At 36.3% G+C, this 20,000-nt stretch overlaps 1 protein-coding gene across 3 annotated transcripts in view; it reads left to right on the top strand.

Moving 5' to 3' along the window:
* The window catches only part of LOC136850602 (transcription factor hamlet-like), a 340,200-nt gene that overhangs the window by 166,476 nt on the left and 153,724 nt on the right, over positions 1–20,000 (top strand). For all 3 annotated transcript variants that reach the window (XM_067124283.1, XM_067124282.1, XM_067124284.1), the window contains one exon: positions 14,297–14,331. Coding sequence is in view for 1 of the 3 variants with exons in the window: in XM_067124282.1 (XP_066980383.1) it covers positions 14,297–14,331 (35 nt within the window). In the remaining 2 variants the exon portion in view is untranslated. The remainder of the gene's footprint in view (positions 1–14,296; positions 14,332–20,000) is intronic.

Raw genomic sequence — 20,000 nt, 5'->3', positions numbered from 1 at the left:
ATCGTTGTTCTGCTGGTGTACAAGTGCGCAAGTCACAAAGACTGGATCCCATATCACCACTGGAGAGAGAGAGGAAAAAAAAAGTGGGTGCGAGAGATGACCTCATTTGACCTCCACTCACTTGTGTGGGCGTCGAGGATCAGTGCAATCCCCACCCAGACACACGCCGGGTCACGGGTCAACCACTGCCACGTGCTGTGGAATGAGGTAGAAGGGTAGGGTGAAGGGATTAAGAAGTGGGGAGGTGTGGACCTATGATGGTGGCATGGTAAGAAGACGAGCACTTCGAAAGGATGGGGAAACCACAGATAACTAGTGTGGAGTGGGAGTTGTTTGTGTACACGTCATGGAATGGTGAGGAATTAGTGCCCTTAATGAAATGGAAGAGGCGTTTGCAATGCCAGATGTTTCGTATAAGAAACTGAGAAGATCCCGAGGTCATGGGTAATAGAGAGAGGTCGCACTGGATGTGTCATTAAAGTACTAAAAAGGAAGAGTCTGCGAATAGGGATGTATCTTGTCGTGAGGGAATCCTGAAGGGAAGTATGGCATAACTAACAGAAAGGAGGAGTGAAAATATGAGTTGAATATTGCGCCAGTGGATTGAGAGAAGGCCACGCAGCAGGTACAAGAAAAGTGGTTTTTGGTGAATTATGGGGAAGTGGTAATGAGTTTACCGCATAGAAAAAAAAAATAGGAGAAATCTATGGTTTGTCTGCGTTCCCTAAATGTCTTTGATGTTCTTTTCTTTATTTTTGTATCTCACGAAGGAAAGCTTTGAAATTGACACCACTATCTTTACTGACAGATGCAGTAGTTCGTTTCATTTTCATGACGTTGTCATTCAAGTGTTATTTTAATAATTCCCTTGTTCTGTAAATTGCATCATACTGGTTTTTAGACTTCACTAGGTAAGAAACAGCTTTAAATTCTACGACCAGATGGCACTGTTTAGTGAAATTAAAAATTCAGATATTTCGTCTCTTAGTATCGTTCTCAAAGCGGTCAGGAGATAAGTTGTTTAACACCTGCCATTAAGACAATGGCATCTACGCCACCGGTATAAAGAATTCGTATTTGAAATTTGGTCTTCCATCGGCAGTGAGGAAGAGTGATAGTAATGTTCAGATGATTATTATTATTATTATTATTATTATTATTATTATTATTATTATTATTATTATTATTATTATTAATGCTGATTGGTGTTAAGGGCATAGAAAGAATTTGCCTTGCAGGTGTCTTAAAATGAATGATTCCAGCAACCATTTTTGGACCTTGTCATATCACCAGCGATCCTTGAATATTGCCACATTCTTCACTTAAGATTCCAGCATTTCGCATATTAGCCTCCATTTACCTAATTTCTCGGCACGCGCCCCTTGCCTTACTTTCACTTATTTTCTTTAATTGCCCCATAACAACGCACGAGCGCTGGAAATTAACCCATCCCCTTTGTTCTACCTCAGGGGACGAATTCCCTAAAGAGGAATTTGCAATTCTTCGTAAAACTAAAACATTTTAACAAGTTACCCTTCGGCGTGAGCTCTAGGGTTACTTGGAGGGAACCGGGCATATCCGTGAAGTCGGCGCTAAATCTAAACTCCATAGCTTGAAGGGAAAAGTGGTTCAAATGGAGGGTAGAGCTCACCTGCAGATAATTAAAACACACACCCAGGCGGAAGGCCGTACGCCATACCCGAAGGCATGAGGCTCCCGTCGGCATTGAGCAACTCCACCATAAATGTGTTTTCATCCTGAAATTGACTTTGTTCACCTGTCGATACCTTGCTTCCTAGCTGGCTGGCCAAAAAGTGATTTGTTTTCTCAAGGCATGTTTTGAGGGCGGCAACATGTTTTCCTTTTTTTTTTTTTTTTTTTTTTATTTTTTATTATTATTATTATTATTATTATTATTATTATTATTATTATTTATTATTATTATTAGTAGTAGTAGTAGTAGTAGGATTGCGTTTGGTCTGATTTCATTCTGAGATTGAAACCTTTTATTTATGAAATTTCATATTTAAATGCTTCATTGCTTGGTGATAGTGACATTGCACTTGTTTCTGTGTTGTTATAACCTCTAATTAGGTATATTTATTTTTGTCTTTGATGATATACATTGCAAATTAAGACAGTTGAAGTTAGGAACGACAGAGTAATAAAACCGTTTTATTGGCTATAGTGTTTCTCTATATAAATTAATCTAGATCTGAGGAAGATAGCCAGAAACACCAGAAATTGTGACAAATGAGTCTATTAAGATCGTTATAAATTGTATGTTTCCGAGTATTCTCTCGCTTGGTACATAGTTTTTGCGTGTGTTGGCCAAGGATGGATTTCAAGGAGTTATGAAATTAATGCTCGTTAATGTAGAATATCAGAACTTTCATGACTATAATTTAGTGGGGGCAGAAAATAGTCGAAATATCGCATGTATCGTACAAAATATCTAATAAATTGTTTCTTCCCATTTCAAAATTCTTTAGATAAGATTATTTTTAGGTAGGACCGGGTGTAATAAAAACAAATCCAGTGATAGGAGTAATGGTGGTAATAATGATAAGAAATGGAATTCGGATCCATTTTATTGTAACAACGATAGTCTATAGGTGATGCACTCCTCGTTTAGATTTGCCGCCGTCCAGCTCGGGCCTGCTGCTTTCACAGTGGCTCTTACATAAATAGTTGCAATATTAATAACTTCATTTAACATCCCCACGTATATTTTTCCTTAGATTGAGGTTTCTGAATATATTACGTATAATTTTACGCACCAAAGCATTTAATACGGTTATGATTAAGATGTAGCGATTGATAATGATTAATTATTTTTAAAATCCATGGAAAATTCATCAAGAGTATTATTCTTAGATCAAGCTATGCACGTCATTTGTCATTTTTTTTTTTTTCCTAGGAGCAATTTCTTGCACTGGAACTTACAAATGCTTACAGGACTTCTGAGGAATAAGTCACCATTAAAAGCTTAGTTACAGACATTGCAGTAAGCTGCTCATACTTTGAATATATGCTTTTTTTTTATTTGTAAATATGTCTTGCATATATATTTATAAATATATATATAATTTTTGATATATATATATATATATATATATATACATATATATATATATATATATATATATATATATGTATATATAATTATATAAATTATGTATGTAAATATGTCCATAAATTGGATAAATTTGGATACTTTCATATGCTTATTTGATTGATCACCCAAATTTTTTGTTTGCACATGGCCTGCATGAGAGGTACTGCTTTCCGGATTGTTTGTAAAAATGTGTGTACATATGTACAGTATATATATATATATATATATATATATATATATATATATATATATATATATATATATATATATATATATATATATATATATATATATATATAAAGTATATATGTATATATATATACTACATATATGCATACCTACATACGTACATACATAATTACCGTAAGTTAGGTAAACATGTTTAGATAATTTCATATACTTATGTGATTGAATGCCCAAATTTTTCTCAAGAGAAATTCCTGACAATAAGTCCTCACTCCTCGTTTGGACATTACCTACACGAGAGGTACTGCTTTCCGTATTGATTGGGCCTATGTGTGTCCTTGTAGCTTTGCAGGGACTTCCCTTGATCCGGTAATTTCTAGGTTTCCAAACCGCAACACACATTAAGCAACGGGTTTCCTTTTGTCTCACATCAGTGAACATATACACGAACGTTCAAAACACCTGTAATCTTCTGGTGCGACTATGAGTTGAAGAGAGTCATTCTTATATGTGCTTGCGGGGTAACAGAGGACGCGCCCGAGGCCATGTTTTGCGGAGTGCTGCTTGCAATGGATGACAAAGGAAAAGATTAAAATAAATTGTAATTTCTCTTCAATTATACTTAGTGTTGTTTCCCCTCGGCCAGATCATATCGTTAAACGGGCCTTTGTGTTGGGGTCTAATTAAGGTACTTGAAATTGACTTCAGTAGCTCTGACCTCCTTCTTAATGCCTTAACTAGGATTATTTTCAGACAAAATGGAGTTGATTATTATGAACTAATTGGGTTCATAATCCACCTGGAATATCACTGAGGCGAGTTGTTAGTTTTTCATGGACGCAGTCAAGGATTTTGGCTAGTTTATGATCATTCGTTTCCTTCCTTACGGGTCCATGTTGTTTAATAGAATTCTTATTTACTTTAAGTTTTGAGTTTGTTACTAAATTTAGTTATGTATTTTTCAAGAAAATCACTATACTTAAGCGCACAAGACCTTGTATACACTTCAATTAGAATTTTCATTAGTTAGACAAATACTGGAAAATAGATTACAGCAATGATAACTAAGTTATAGCCTCACGATTTAGCGGTTGATGAAATAGATGTGTGTAGAAGTTACTAAAATCGAAGTCTCCAGCGTTGTTAGGTGAAGAAAACTATTGTCAAAAGTAAAAAGCAAATAGCACTGAGAATGAACCGACAGGGATGTGACATGCTGTAATGCAGTAAGATGCGAGTAATAAATAATTGGCACTATGACTGTAACTGCCTTAAACTTTAACATCTTTAATTTTTGAACAAATAAAAAACCAAAGAAATTCTTCTAACTTTGTCCAAGGTACTGTACTTGTTAACATAATCTCCATCAGGAAAAAAGGCGTGAGTCTTTCTGATAAAAAAACCACGAGGGAAAATTCCCTTGTCCTTGTTGTAGATGACACACACTCATTAAAGTAAACTATATTGTCATGATGGGGAGGGGAGTGCCGGAAGGACTGTACTGCAAATTGCTTGTTGGAGTAAGTGGGATGTTATATATAATACTTCAATGGTCACTCCTTTCGTTGATTCATCTCTCATTCAGCTTAATAGATATTATTGAAAAAACACAGGTGCATTTTCCTCTGCTTACCATCTGCTTCCAGTTTGTTTTCGATTTGTGAATATTCTTGTTGGTAGTTATCGTATGTCTAGAATTCATTGGAAATGCTATTGAAAGCCTAAAAAATAAACGAGTAATCAGTCTCGCATTGATATGATTTTGTCTGTAATTTTCGTGCGTAGTTATCCATTTTTTTCTCCACATTCTTGAAATACATTGTGTCTTATACTTTTGAATAATGAAATATTGAGAGGTAATGAGAGCTCTAATTTAATTAATTTACGAGTTTCCTGATCAAATCTTAGATCTTCTGCAGATAATCAGTAGAACTCTTGGAACGACGAAGAAGGCAACGCAGGATTTATAGACAGCCGTATTATGATTAGAATTAACTTCCGTATGAGCAGTCCAGTATGAGAATTTTACGCGTAATGAAGTTATTTCAAAGGCTACGAGTCCCTTCTAATAGGAGATTTTATGTGACCTGTGTAAATTTAATAACATATCAGTCCGAATACTATATGAAGTGTAGTGCACTCTGGTCAAGAGTCAGTTCAAAATTATTATTATTATATTATTATTATTATTTTTTTATTTTTTTATTGGAAAGCCCCTTTTATTTATGTAAGTTTTATTATAAATTATGGTTGCATCAGCGTAATGGTGATGATATTTCTTGTTCTCAATTTTTCTTTTATTTTTTTGAGGGACAAATCATTTGAGAGTTACCAATATTAATCTCGTAATTTTGACCTCGCTAAGATATCAATATATTCAGAAAGAATTCACAAAAGTGAGGTTGACTCTTCTTCCTGTCTATGCAGCATATGATCACAACAGTGGATTAAGGGTTTTGTTGCTTTTTTGTCAATACGGGCGTTGGTCAAAAATACATTAATATATTTGAAAGGGATAAGAGGTCTAATGTGGACCTCTGGACTCCACCTAAACAGCGGAGACGTTTTAAGGGGTAGGATATCGGTCTTAAATTTGTGCTATCACTCAATAAGACTTGTTGCAGTAAAAGACATTTTTTAACTAAAGGCATCCATCTCCCCCCCCCACCCTCTCTCTCTCTCTCTCTCTCTCTCTCTCTCTCTCTCTCTCTCTCTCTCTCTCTCTCTCTCTCTCTCAAAACAAAGGGTAAAGTTTGGCTTGTCTTTAAAGATGAAAAGTTAATCATGAAGAAATAAAATTTATTTGGTGTTAAAAAAGAGCTCAAATATTTATATTCTTTTATTAGATGCACTCATTACACTCATCACGTTTTGAAACTGATAAAGTCGTTCTCTTGTAAATTTATACTCTCAAGGATGAAGGATCTGGGTTTTATGATTTGCTTAATGAGCGCTCTTTAAATTTCAAAGATTTTACCCATTGCGTTGTCACACAAATATATTACTCGAAAAGTTACAAATTTGAGATAGAAAAGCTTTGCAGCTCCTATACTTCAGGAGGAAAAATAGATTACGGTTAAAAGGAATCTCATATCACCATCTGTTTCCTGAAGCAGATGATTTGGGCTATGCACAGTTCTGGCTTTATAAACGAAGAAAATATGTGACCCTTGACCTGTACCATATTATGAGCAACTTCCACCCGCAACCTAAAGTGCAAACAGAAACAAGCGTTGCTTGATTGGGCAAGGAATATCGTGGTCTAGACTCTTCGAAAGGCGTCCGTCGTGAAGCTCCCTGCCGCTATACAAGGTAGATTTTCGCGACTAGATGGCCATAATGCTATAAGTTCGCAAGTGAGGGCTTTAAAGTTATCATCTCCCACGAGATCCTTTGAAACTAACTCCTCACTTAAGGAACGCTTATTGAATTTTTATCTTTATCCTTAAAACTCCGTAAAGGCTGACAATCAACAGTAACCACGACGTTAAGTCGCGGCGTATTTGGGGAGCCTGAGAAATAATTGAGCCCCCTGGAAAACATTTTGTCTCTAAGTAGGCCATAAAATCCTTGATAATGAGAGTCGGGAGGAAAGGCCGAAGAACATTAAAACCCCTTTACATGGCTCTGCAATAGGTTACGGGGCGTATTATATCCTCTGTTAAATGGTTGGTTATTGTACTTATGGTGGACCCCAGGGGCTGGATGGGTTATGGAGTTCTCTACCTTTCCTTAAGAGCTCCCAGACATTTCTTGCCTGGAGTAAACCTTAGTTCTGTTAAGTGACAGATCCCTCAGCACATGGGGTAATAAAAGGGCGTAATATGCCTGTGGTTGACATGGAATGCTCTGCGGCTACGTGATGAATGTTCAAAGGGGACTTCTAAAAAGATTCATTAGGTGAAAATCACTTTGTTTTAATATTACAACTCTTACATTTGTAACAGTTTTACGTATGGGAATGTTGTAATATGAATTCATGAAAATTGTTTCAGGCATTCAAGGAAACATTAGAAGTAATGGATACAAAACAGAAGTTATAACTGTTTTAAATTACATGGCACACTCATACAGTATATTTACAGTGCTCAGACATTCAGTTTATATAGCTAATCCCTAACGCCTAGGAAAATTGCCGAGGTGTTTAGCATAATCAGTCATAATAAAGAAACAAACAAACAAAAATGATGTGTAACTGCAGTCTGAATAAGATTTTAAGTGCATGAATCAAGATCAGTGTTGTAAGAGATACAGTTTCATTACTTTCTCCCCTTTAGAGTTCAACACATCTTCAAGTTTCACGGATTTACTGGTCTAAAAACAGAGGTTAATTAGCTTAGAGAGAGAATACATTTTAGAACTGGTCAGATTTTTAACCTTCCAAATAGATTCAAATGAATTCCTCTTCTGCACTAAAACTTATTTCCCCAAGAAATAGAAAGGTTCTTTATGGTAATTAAGAGGCATAAAAAAGCCATTTATTCCTTAATTTATTATTTATCATCCGTGAAAAAAAGGGAATAAAAAATGTGAGAGGAGATTCCTGTAAGTATTACTATAAAAACAGGATTTAAGTGAGACAGGTGTCTTGTGTAGACTCATATTTTAGATATCTGAAGTAATATGAAGTTGGATAACTGATCATGTAGCTTCATGCAGAAAACTGAATTGTTGTGAATGCTGGAAAAAATCTGTTTGAAAAAGTGAGTTTTTCTTTGCAATGAAATCATAAAACTAACAGGCTTTATTTTAAAGAATGCTTGCCATATATTGCAAACAGGAGATCTTTGTACATGGATGTTAAGATGAACGTTTTGTAGTAGTTTCAAATAGAAGTTTACTTCAGCTATGGAACTTTTAACAAATAGATTCCCAGTTGTTCGATAACTTTGTTCTTTTATTGTTGAGGGATACATGCGTCCAATATTCTTAAGTCCTCACACAGCACATGAATGAAGGACGTTACACCTACAAAATGTTTGGTATTTTTTCCTTAAAATATTTTCTGTAGATTATTTTCTACATAGGCATTTGATTATAAATTTCTTTTAGAATTCAGTGAATATGTGCATGCTATAATTTAGTAGTTAGTCTGTAAATGACAAGTTGCGACTACGAAGAGTAGTGTTTATATATTTAATGACACTAACTACATTAATGATAATTGATATATTATTAATTTCATATAGTGTATAATTCATAACTTATTGGGATATGAAAGAAATCCTGCATCGTTAGGGCCAGTATTTTTATAATCATAACACGAACCGCATTATTGTTCATTTTGATAAAATGGCACCACTAGCACCCAACACAGGATTAAACTTGAACCATAAGTACAAAAGTGACATCAGTACTCACAAGAAAGGAACATGAGGCCAGGTTTCTAAATTCAACCCGGTTTGTGATGTGTTTTTCATAATGTGATTTATACAAAACAATAGGAAAATACATGTGATTCAGTAAACTTGAATTATATTCATGACGGCAGGATATCTCACTAAGTTCGGAATTACGAGACTAGTATTACGACTTGAAAGGAGCTTGGATTCCAACCAAAAGTACTGTTTGAAGTTGGGCAATCATCTTGAGCAATTTTTGCAAGGAATCCCGTTAAAGAAAAGCTACATACCTTTTACTTGAGGGAAGTCTCGCCAACGAATTGATAATTGTTTGATAATTAAGTACAGCTCTGAGGTATTGGGGGTGATAAAACGCCCGCAAAAAGAAAGTAGGTTAAACGTTCCTTTCAGTATTAGTGCTCAGGCCGCATACCTAACTTTCTTCCATCAACTGCTATACCACGTTGAAAGCACCACTTCTCGTCCGTCTCTAGTTTCATACAGTCATTCATCACTTCAGTAGAAAAGTATGAAGAAGATTATTTAAAGGTATTCGACACATGCTAGATCGGAGGTAATGTTATAGAGTAAATTGGAAAATAAAAAAAATGCAAACAAGCAACAGATATACAAACACGTATTGCACACATTTCTCTGCTTTATATAAATTTGACATAAACATTTAAAAGTACGTACAATCGAGTACTTGTATGTAGAAACGCATTGATAGGCTATTGTTGCATAGTACATGCTCATGTACAAATTTGTAAATATATATATATATATATATATATATATATATATATATATATATATATATATATATATATATATATATATATATATATATATAGAGAGAGAGAGAGTTAAGAGAGAGTGAGTAGAGTTAATTATATGCAGTATTATATATGTAAATATGTTAGTATTGCAAATGCTCTTCGATTTCCTAAGAAATCTACATTATAATTGTTCTTAGCTTACGAGAAATAATCCATAATAAAGATAGTAATAATTGGTGAAAGTCACAAAAAGATATCCTAAGATTCAGGTCACCCCATTTAACGAACTCGAATGATCATCAGCACATCCATGTTTTTAAGTTCTGTTTATCCTTATTTAGAAATCATGGAAGTAAAGTTTTGTAACTTCAATCTTCCCAGCTTTATTCACTGTGTTTACCACTGTTTTTCGATGCTCGATGCCTAAAAAGGAGTCGCCTATTAAGAGACGTACTTTTCTCCTCCACCTGATGCATAATAAATTACTTTTAATGACCTTAAAAAATCAAGACTGAAGTGGAGCTCTCATCGTTTTGAAAGCTGGACTTTCGTCTTCCACCAAAAAGTATGAATAAGACTGAGGATTCGGTATTAGCGTTGACGGGTTTATAGCTTGACACAACATTCCAGAAGAGTGAACCAGTTCATTTCAAGTCATTTCACTACCAAGCAACTGCCTTGATTATGAACTAGCAACTGAAAGAAAGCTTTAATTAAGTAGCAAGCGGTCAGCAATAACGCCCCTGTTAATTCGATTTAAACATGCATACTACGTGAAAACACACGCTCTCAACAAGCGTGCGTAAGGGTGAAAGCAAACTAGCCGTGATTCGCGTCATATTTATCCGTTTATTGCAGGAGACTTAACCCATGAAGGCTATCTTTAATGAAGCTCTTGTAGTTACCCACATAACAACATCATAAAACCGCTTTTAAAAGAAGGCAGGAGCTAGTTCTTCAACAAAGTCTGTTTTCCCGGCAATCCGAGATTATGTAAATGACTGAAGAGTGGCAGATCCTCGCGGTGATGTCATCATCACCATCATTTAATGAAGTTCGGTGATGAAGTTTGATGGAGGTTTTATTTATTCACAATATGCTATTCAGGAGTTGAAAAATTATTTCCAACGATTGGTGGTCTGATTTAATACTGAACTTAGTAGAATATCAGTCAATTAGAAATAATTCCTACTCATATGGACGAACGTGACAAATTTATTTCACATGGAAGAAAAAAACCCGGTGAACGGATCCAATCAGCAAGGCTTTACTCTAGTCACTCGTAGTCTGAATGCAGGGATGATGTTATAGGATACTATACCTAATAAAATGCGAAGGAAGAAAAGATTACATTCGCATGGACGAGCGATTTTCTAAGAGAGTCTCATTAGCTTTGATCAAGGAAAGCATTATTGGGGAAAGATTTTTATTGTATCTTTCAACCCAAAAATTTTATCGGCTTTTTATTATTGGCTTATACTTAGCGTAATCGCTTTCATCTTTCTCTTAATTTCAACAAATTTCGAGACAAGTCTGTGGTGCCTTATAGGACATGGTTCTGGTCTTATTGAGAGAAAATGTTCATGCAAAAGCTAAAGAACGGTTGTTAACTGTAAGTAATAAGTATTCCATTTATCACGTTCAGAAATTATGCTAACAGAGTAAGCTGAGCTAGAAGTCAATCATTATTTGCACTTGCACTGCTTGCAAGAACGTTTCTCTCACCAGTGGCAATATGGGCAACCTCCCGTAACGGTTAATGGTCAGTGTTTATTTATATCTCTATTGTGCATTAAACTTTGCCAAGAACAGGGCGATTAGTGCGTGCATTAATCTTAGCTTTCTAGTCTTGTTCGAGTAATTGTATCACTTTCGAAAGTGTATGCGTACCGTGTAAGTATGTGTATATTTATTGATTATTATTATTATACCGGACGGTGGAATTCGTGTTGTGACCCACTTTGAGGGATCATGAATGAAAAACATCTTGTGTCATAAGAAATCTGGATGTTATTTAAAAACATCACTCACATCCAGTCTGGTGTGACTGAAGAACACCTCTGCAATTTTTTTTAATCAAATTCCTTGAACGATTTCACTTCCGTAGTTTTGTTTACCTGCCGGTCTGTCTGTTTGTCGATTGTTAGTAGAATTACGGCAACAAAAATGAACATAAACTCCCTCTTCATTACAAATTTTTGTGGAAACTAGATATACATACATACATACATACATACATACATACATACATACATACATACATACATACATACATACTCATAATATCACCTGCAACAAGGAGTCCTGTTAGATAAGCATAACCTCGCTTACCCAAAAAAAGTAAACATGCTTGTTACTTTCCGTATTGTTAGCAATACACTATCATGAATTTTGTATTCATAGATATGTAATGTGAAGAACTTTTACATTAGAAAAAATTGTTGTGTTTGCCAGTTATGTATTATCCTGATTGTCACGATTACTGAAATAAAAAAGATTTTGTTTTTTCAGCTGAGATACTGATTCGGCACCTTTCACATTAAGAGGATTGATGTATGTTACAAAGTGGCGAGAGAAATTGACAGTAATCTGAGCATTTCCCAAAACTAGTGAACATGAACACAAGATGGATATTTTTATTTGTTCCAATAAAATTTCAGACAATTTTATGATAAATTAGCACACTAGCGAGGATTGGTACTACCAATATAAATTTCATATCGGTATTATCAGGAGTTCTGCCACCTCTGTGAATCATATATCACGTTTCCCTCTGTAAACCTTTTCTAAAATTGACTGCTCTTCACGATGGAGTGAGCAATCAGCTTTATTGTTACTTTCCTTCTTGTTATTCACATTTTAAACAGCTGACCTAATACTCTATTGTGGTTGCAAAGAGTGAACAGACAGTGCTGTACCAACAGTAAAACTTGCAGCAGCCAGGTGTGAAATGGAAAACTATCGAACATGATCGTATCATGTATGACTTGACAAATATTTGCGCAGACGCTACTGTGTTACGAAAGTGTAGTGGATAAATGACAAATTTCAAGTGTTTCATAACAAAATCGTGAATGTGGGTGCCTCCAGTTGCTCGTGATTTTTGTAGAATCATTTACCTCATGGTAGTACGCTGCGGTCATAATGAAACGAGCAAGTTATAAAATACTTAGTTAACAACTTTGTTTAAAGTCGAAGCCTGAACAAATAGTTGAACTCTTCTTGTGATTTTGTGATTTAATTAGGTACTACGGTGCCTCGAGGGTAGGTATACTGAGATCTATATATAATATATAAAAGAATAATTTCTTTTACTGCGGTAACCCGTTTCACTTAAGAGCACAGTGGGTGTAGAAATAAAAGTGAACCAATCAGTTGTTACGCTCACTCTCCCATAAGTTGATAAAAAAAAAAAAAGAGTACCTCCCCTGCACCCCATACACCATGTAAACATCTTCCGCAGCCATGCATGTACCGCTTAAACCCCGGAAAGCAATCTTACCTACATCATATCAACATTAACCTTAACATGTGCTACAGTGTTCTCTGTTGTCTTAACCTAATAAGAGACATACGCTATTATACCGGTGCACTTCGAAATAGCATACAGTAATAGACCTTGGGGGTTTCCGTGGGGTTTGTCGCATTCGAGATCAAAATTCCCTCTTTTGAAAATGAGTGTATGCGGTTCATATTCTGGACTTCCCGGTAATGCGTTCCAGTAGGCCGAATGATAACGAGGCTCATCGTCAAGAAAACTGAAAAATGTCGAGACGCAGCAGGGGGTTGAAAAGAATTGGTTCGTGTTTGCAGATATAATATGCCAGTATACCCTAATATATGATGTATGATCATATTTATGGGTGATTACGAGATTATGTGTAATGTATTTAGCTTTACAACTAAAAATATACCATCTATTCAAGAGGGAATTCCCGTGGAAGTGCCTCTAACCTGAGGGAATCCTGTTAATAAATGGGGAAACAGCCGCGGAAAGGAATTAGATACCAAAATCGATAAATATTTGAGCGTACATCTTTTGAAGCGACAGAGATGGAACTATGTTCACACACATAACCACATAAAAGCCTCATGGATCAGCGATCAGCTCATAATCAAAGTTTTAATGCCCACCAGACTAGAAGGTCTTTTTAAAAGTCGAAGCACCCAAGAATGGCTTCAAGTAAACGGCGTTAAAGACCCAACCCTACTAAAACTCCCATTAACTCCAGCAAACAATAAGCGGCAGGTGTTAGCAAGTGCGTCTGCGTGAGAGGATGAGGTAACAGGCCTATAATTATAAGCATCTCGGGCGAAGTTTGAGGTAAAAAAACCTCCAGTACTCTAGACCAGAGAGAGAGAGAGAGAGAGAGAGAGAGAGAGAGAGAGAGAGAGAGAGAGAGAGAGATAAGATGTAAAATGTAAAATGTAAAGATATTCTTGATGGAAAGAAGGAAGAGGTAACGGGTATAGGAGGGGTTGTTCTTTGGAAACAATCTTAGGAAAACAAAGCAGTGATCAGTATTTAAATGATAATTTGGAGTTCCTGTCTTCAAATATTAACTTTTTCTGATCATCAGCAGAGCGTGAACAGCTTGCATTTTCTGTTCAGTTGACATAAATATCATGAATTAGAATTATTACGAAGAATTTTATCTGCTTTAGTGATTATTGATTTTGTTGTTATTGATGATTTATATACGTCTCTCTCTCTCTCTCTCTCTCTCTCTCTCTCTCTCTCTCTCTCTCTCTCTCTCTCTCTCTCTCTCTCTCGTCATTTTTCGCACATCTAAATTTTGTAGTGTATTTTGATTTATTTAATTGAAATATTCGTAATGAATCGTACCTAAATTTTTTGTTGTGTTTTTCAGATGTGCTGCACTACGTAAAAATACGCTACATCAAAGTAAGTCTGTTTTCCCTATTCCATCTTTTCAAAATTATATGATCGCTATGAATTTAGATGTATAGCTGCATTTTAAGGAATTATGAAGAAAGTATTTTCTTTTTACCGGGGGAACATCATACGTGAAGTTCTCAAGTGTCTCTACGAGTATGTGGTATGGTATATAAGTGTGGTAAAATACTACAAACATGCATGAGGAGTAACAGCGTATTAATAGTTTAGAATATCGCTGAATTGTCATTTTCCTGCACAGAAATAATGTTTCCAGGGGTTGTTCCATCTTTAACGCATGTGATGCTCAGGTTTTAAAATTAGGGAAAAGACTGTCATTGAACACTTCAACGATCTGCATAAAATTCAAATGACCCGTTATGTAACTGAGATCATTAATCGGAATGTTATCATTCAGATGCTCCTAGTATTGAATAATGGAATTGGAAGACTGTATAAAATAAAAAGGGAGACAGAATCCCGTTAGAGTACACAAGTTGAAGATATAATAATAATTGCGGAATAATCGACAAAAGCGCTATCAGGGTGTTTCGAAATTAGAGGGCCCCCTCTACAGCATAAACTAAAATTGATATGGACTAAAACAAAAGTAATTCAGAACAGGTATTTATTTAAGTTTCTCTCTGAGTATTTAATATTTTGTGTGGCCTCCATCTGCCTGTACCACAGCCTGCATTCTTGAGGGGTATGATTTCAGCAAATCGCAAAAAAGCTGGGACTTAAACTCCATTTCCCTGAGCACTTCGGTCACCTCTCTTCACAGGTCGTGGAGGCTTGGTATACCATCATAGTTCACTGTCCATCATAGTTTACTGTGCGTGCTTCAACACGATCCTTTAAGATACTACCAATGTTTTCATACACATTAAGGTCAGGGGAGCTACCTGGAAATTCACTAGACGAGAAGAAATCAATACCACTGTTTCGAAGCAGCTCCTATGTCTGAAGAGCCTTGAAACATGGTGCCTTATCTTGCAAAAATGTGACTTCTTCAACAGATAACACATTTTCAGGATCTTTGAGGAAAGGAAATACTCCACCAGTAAGAACAGTTTCTCTGAAGTATTTGCCATTCCATGACTGTCCTTTTCTTTGATGATCCACACTAACCGTATGGCTGTGAAACAGAGAAAAATTCCCAAACATTCAGGAAATTTTACAACTTGGCGATAGTGCACGTCATTGCTGATATCATCCAACTTTGCAGCCCAAATGATGTCATTTTTATGATTTGGCTTCCTGACTGTGTAAATGAAGAATTCATCTGATGCAGTAACATGGAGAAAGTCAGCCTCATCCCAATCTTTAAGAAATGAACCACATAACCATGCACGTTCTCTTTGTTGCTGAGTGATGTTGGGCTTGCTGATAACATGAAATGGCTTGATACCAGATTTTTTTCAGCTCATGATATACAGCACTATAACTTCTCTTCTTTCCCCTTTTTATTTCTAGTTCAAGCGCCAATTTACGGAAAGACTCTCTTGGTCTACCCACTGCCTCAGCTATGATGTCTTTTGACTTCTGAGAAAGGACTTCAGGCCTTCCAAGATTCTCACTCTTTTTGCGATGACAGTCATATGGATTTTTGTTCCAGTTTCTTTTAACAAAGGAGTCATCTCTTTTAATGTATTTAGCTATCCAGGAACTTGAAATGAAGGACGCGCCAGCATCCCTGGCCTGTCTGAAGGTTATAGCCTGGATTCGGTCAATCCATCTGATTTCCTCCGAGTTGTTAGCCATGGCTGTATCTAACGCTGTTACTCAGTCTGAAAATACAAGAAATGTAAAATGAAAAATAGCTTAATAGAAACTTGAAATAATGTACTTGGAGATAGGCTATATCAGAAAACTTCATAACTTTCCATTTGTTCTGTGGAGGGGGGGTGGGGTGGGCTCTAATTTTGAAACACCCGGTATTAAAAAATATCCTTTAGGTATCATTGGTACGACCTATGCTAATGTACACAGATGCACACTCAAACATCCACACACATTCAATCACACACACATATGTATTATATATATATGTGTATGTGTAATTACATATACATATAAATAGATAGGTATTGTTAGTATATACTACTAAAATTTGCTCTTCTCCCAAACAGAAATTACATTTCTGTAAAAAACAAAGAAAATCCTTATACTACTGAAGAGTCTTACAATAAACAAATAAACTAGTCATTGAAACTAGAAAAGGAAACGTAACGGAGATTCGGCCATAAAACTCACTTAGATTGAAGACATTTATGTTCAAGGCGAGGGCATCCACAGAAATTCTTTTGAAAGCGAGATTTCCCGAGATGCGCCAAAAGTCTGCACTCTTGAAGATAGCACTGTAAGTTTGTAATCTTACTAAAGACTTATCTTATTATTTCTTACACACACACACACACACACACACACACACACACACACACACACATATATATACACGAGTATATAAATATAACAATATAATCTGAGTGGATATTTCATGTTTGTTCGCCCCGGTTGGGGCCGGGGTAGGCAGGGGATCGGGAGGGCTGTGGAGACATGACACATCCACCCTCCTGCAAACCTGTTTATCCACTCCGGGTCGAGGTGGGGTAGGTAGGGGACCGGGAGGGTAGGGGAAACATAACACACCCACCCTCCTCCTGCAAAACTGTTTTGTCTGCCCCGGATGGGGGCTGGGTAGGTAGGGGATCGGGAGGGTAGGGGAGACATGACGGACAGCGCCGGGTTCCAGCGCAGCTTAGTGCGCGCCATCAAGCTCGTGTGTGTGGGTATATATATGTGTATATACATATATATTAAATATGTATGAATGTATATTTATGTTAAGCATCCACACGCATCTTGCGCTTATGCATTAAAATTACTATACCTCTTAATAAAATTAACCCTATTTTGCGTGAATTTTTTATTATTTGTGCCTTTAAAGTATTTTCTAATAAATACATACATACAAACTTGAGTAAACGTCAATAAATGTGCTTCAAAACATTTTTGAATAAGATAATTTACATTAAGTGTATGGGAATATACATACATAATTCATGGAGTTTAAAAACAGTAAATCATCCAATCTTTCTATTTTGTTGAATTTGGTTGCTGTTTCACTGGCTAATTAAATTTGTATTATAAAGTAGTCACAATAACGAGATGAATGGAATGACCTGGTGAATTTTTGACTGTTAGATTGTTTCCACCTCACTGTTAATCTTGGTAAAAGGCTTATTTTAGAGCTAATAAAGCTATTCGGTAAACAATGACGGTAATATGAGAGAGGGTCGAGACAACAAGTCCCGACCCTAGAGACTTGACGTGGTGTGTAGTGGTGATAGACGGCGGAAAGTATAAGTGAGCAGTTCTTTACCTTTAGACTCGTGTCGTTACGCACAGACAATACGATGCGGATACACTGCGTTTTATGTATAGTAGAATATTTGCGTTGCCTTGCGTTTTATATAGTGGGATGTTTGCGTTCCCCTCTTTTGATGAGAGAGAGTGAGTAAGCATCTTTATCATCATCATCTTGTGACCTCAGATTTTCAATTTTCCTTTATCAGAAGGGTATTTTTCATCTTAGTGGGAACTACATTTGCCACAGCATTCACTCTTAGCAATGCAAACGACATTAAAGTAGCAGTTGTAAGGTCTTTGTGGTTGTCCCATTCATTTTAATGTTTTTTGTACGGTGAAGTGAAGGTCTATTGATTCTCAAAAATCAGTTTCTTCCAAAGTGGTAGAACAGAATTTTGCAGTTTTTTCATTATAGCTCTAGTGGGAAACTTTGTATAGGTAATTATATGCAATCATAAGTTTTTCTTGAATAAATATTGACAGTGTGAGAAGCGGCATGATTGCAGGAAAAGCACTAGAACGGCATTGGATTTGTTCTATTGTACAAAAGCCCTCTGAAATAAGAATTAGGATTTTCATTTAATCTCTCTCTCTCTCTCTCTCTCTCTCTCTCTCTCTCTCTCTCTCTCTCTCTCTCTCTCTCTCTCTCCTTCTTCTTCTTCTTCTTCTTCTTCTTCTTCTTCTTCTAGACCTTTGAGCTCTACTCAGAACTTGTGCTGCGGTAAAATGGTGGAAAATAAAGATAGATTTCACCTTGCGTAGCATCACGTCCCACCGGTAGATTGAACGTCTACCATTCCTTGTAACTTCCCTCCCTGCCCTCAAACCCCCTGAGACTTTCTTCCTCTCTTCTGTTTTGTTTCCGTATCAGGTCTTGGGCTTCATAATGGAAAGGGCGTGGCTACGGAAGGCGAAGAATAAGTAATGAAAGCGTTTCCAAGATGACAATGGTTGGAGGATAGACACTTCGTTAGGAGAAAGGATGAAGGAATGACGGACTAATGGAAGATGAAGTCGAGGACGGGGAGGAGAAAAGTGAAGATAAAAGAGGAGTGGGTAATAAGTGAAGGAGGAGAAGAAGAATAATGGAAAGTAGTCATAAAGACAGAAGAATCGTTGATGGAGGGATAGGAAAGGATGCTTGAAAGAGAAATATACTTTTGACAGTAAACGGTAAAAATAATGAAGACGACGCGAATGAGGGAAAAGGAAACGGGAGCCGATAGTTGAGGGATGGGAAAAAAATGTACAGAATATAAATTGAGTGAAATGAGAAGCCTCAGATTAAGAGTGAACCTGTGACGTGATAGGTCAACTTAGCAGGAAGCCCTTCCCTGAAATAAATTCGTCATACCTTTGACAGGTATGGGATCCTTGTGCAATGAATTAATTAGGTTAAGGGAAAGTTAATACTTTACTTGTTTGGTGTGTGCTCCTACTTCAGGTGCTTTGTAACCTTGAAAGAATTATATTTTTGCAAGGTCAGATCGTTATTAAATTACCATTTATTTCTTTTCATACGAAAGAATTCGTGAGTTAGACACCTCAAATAAAAATGGAAAAAATGAAAGACTATTTTTTTTATTAGATTTCTGCGGAATAGGCACAATTTTGATGACGTATTTTCTTTTCATACTGCCTAAGAAAAAATAGCTTGGTTATATTCTTCTTCTCTAATCTATTTTGTAATTAGTTAAACACAATGGTAGTCATTTAAGTCGTGCTGAGGATACGATTGTAAACAGATCCGAGTTCCGCCATTCATCATGCGACGCGCCAATAAAAAGAGTTCTTCATGGCTAAACAGGGGAACAGATAATATCATCACGCACAGTAGCACGAAATCTTCAGAGTGGAAAATGTAATTAATAATACAGAACCAATTAGTCTGGTGTGAAGGGTTACGTAATGTGCCGTCGTGAGGATGTCGAGGGCAATTACTTGCCCTATAATAACAGCCCATCAATGTAAAACGTGACTCCTACAGAGCCCCCGAGTATGATGAGGCAAAGGATTAATAATGTTTTATGAGCGGGTTACTCATTGTGAAGGACTCCTGTCACTTTCCCCCGTATTTTGACTTGATTTTGAGGGGCTTGGCTTCACCTGCAGTCGATAATTGTCATGAAAACCATTTACAAAAGGTTCGATTTTAAAACTTTTCTGTAACCGTGAAATATTTGTAATGCACTGTTACTTCTTTTGTTGTAGTAAATACATATTACTTTTCACTGCTTTTTGAATATGTCTTCAGTTATTTGATGGTGAATCAGTGGTAACGAGGTACTCCTTGAATTGTATTGCTG

The sequence above is a fragment of the Macrobrachium rosenbergii genome, chromosome 22 (genome assembly GCF_040412425.1).
Source record: "Macrobrachium rosenbergii isolate ZJJX-2024 chromosome 22, ASM4041242v1, whole genome shotgun sequence".
Taxonomy (NCBI): Eukaryota; Metazoa; Arthropoda; class Malacostraca; order Decapoda; family Palaemonidae; genus Macrobrachium; species Macrobrachium rosenbergii.
This window is presented reverse-complemented; position numbering and strand designations above follow the sequence as displayed.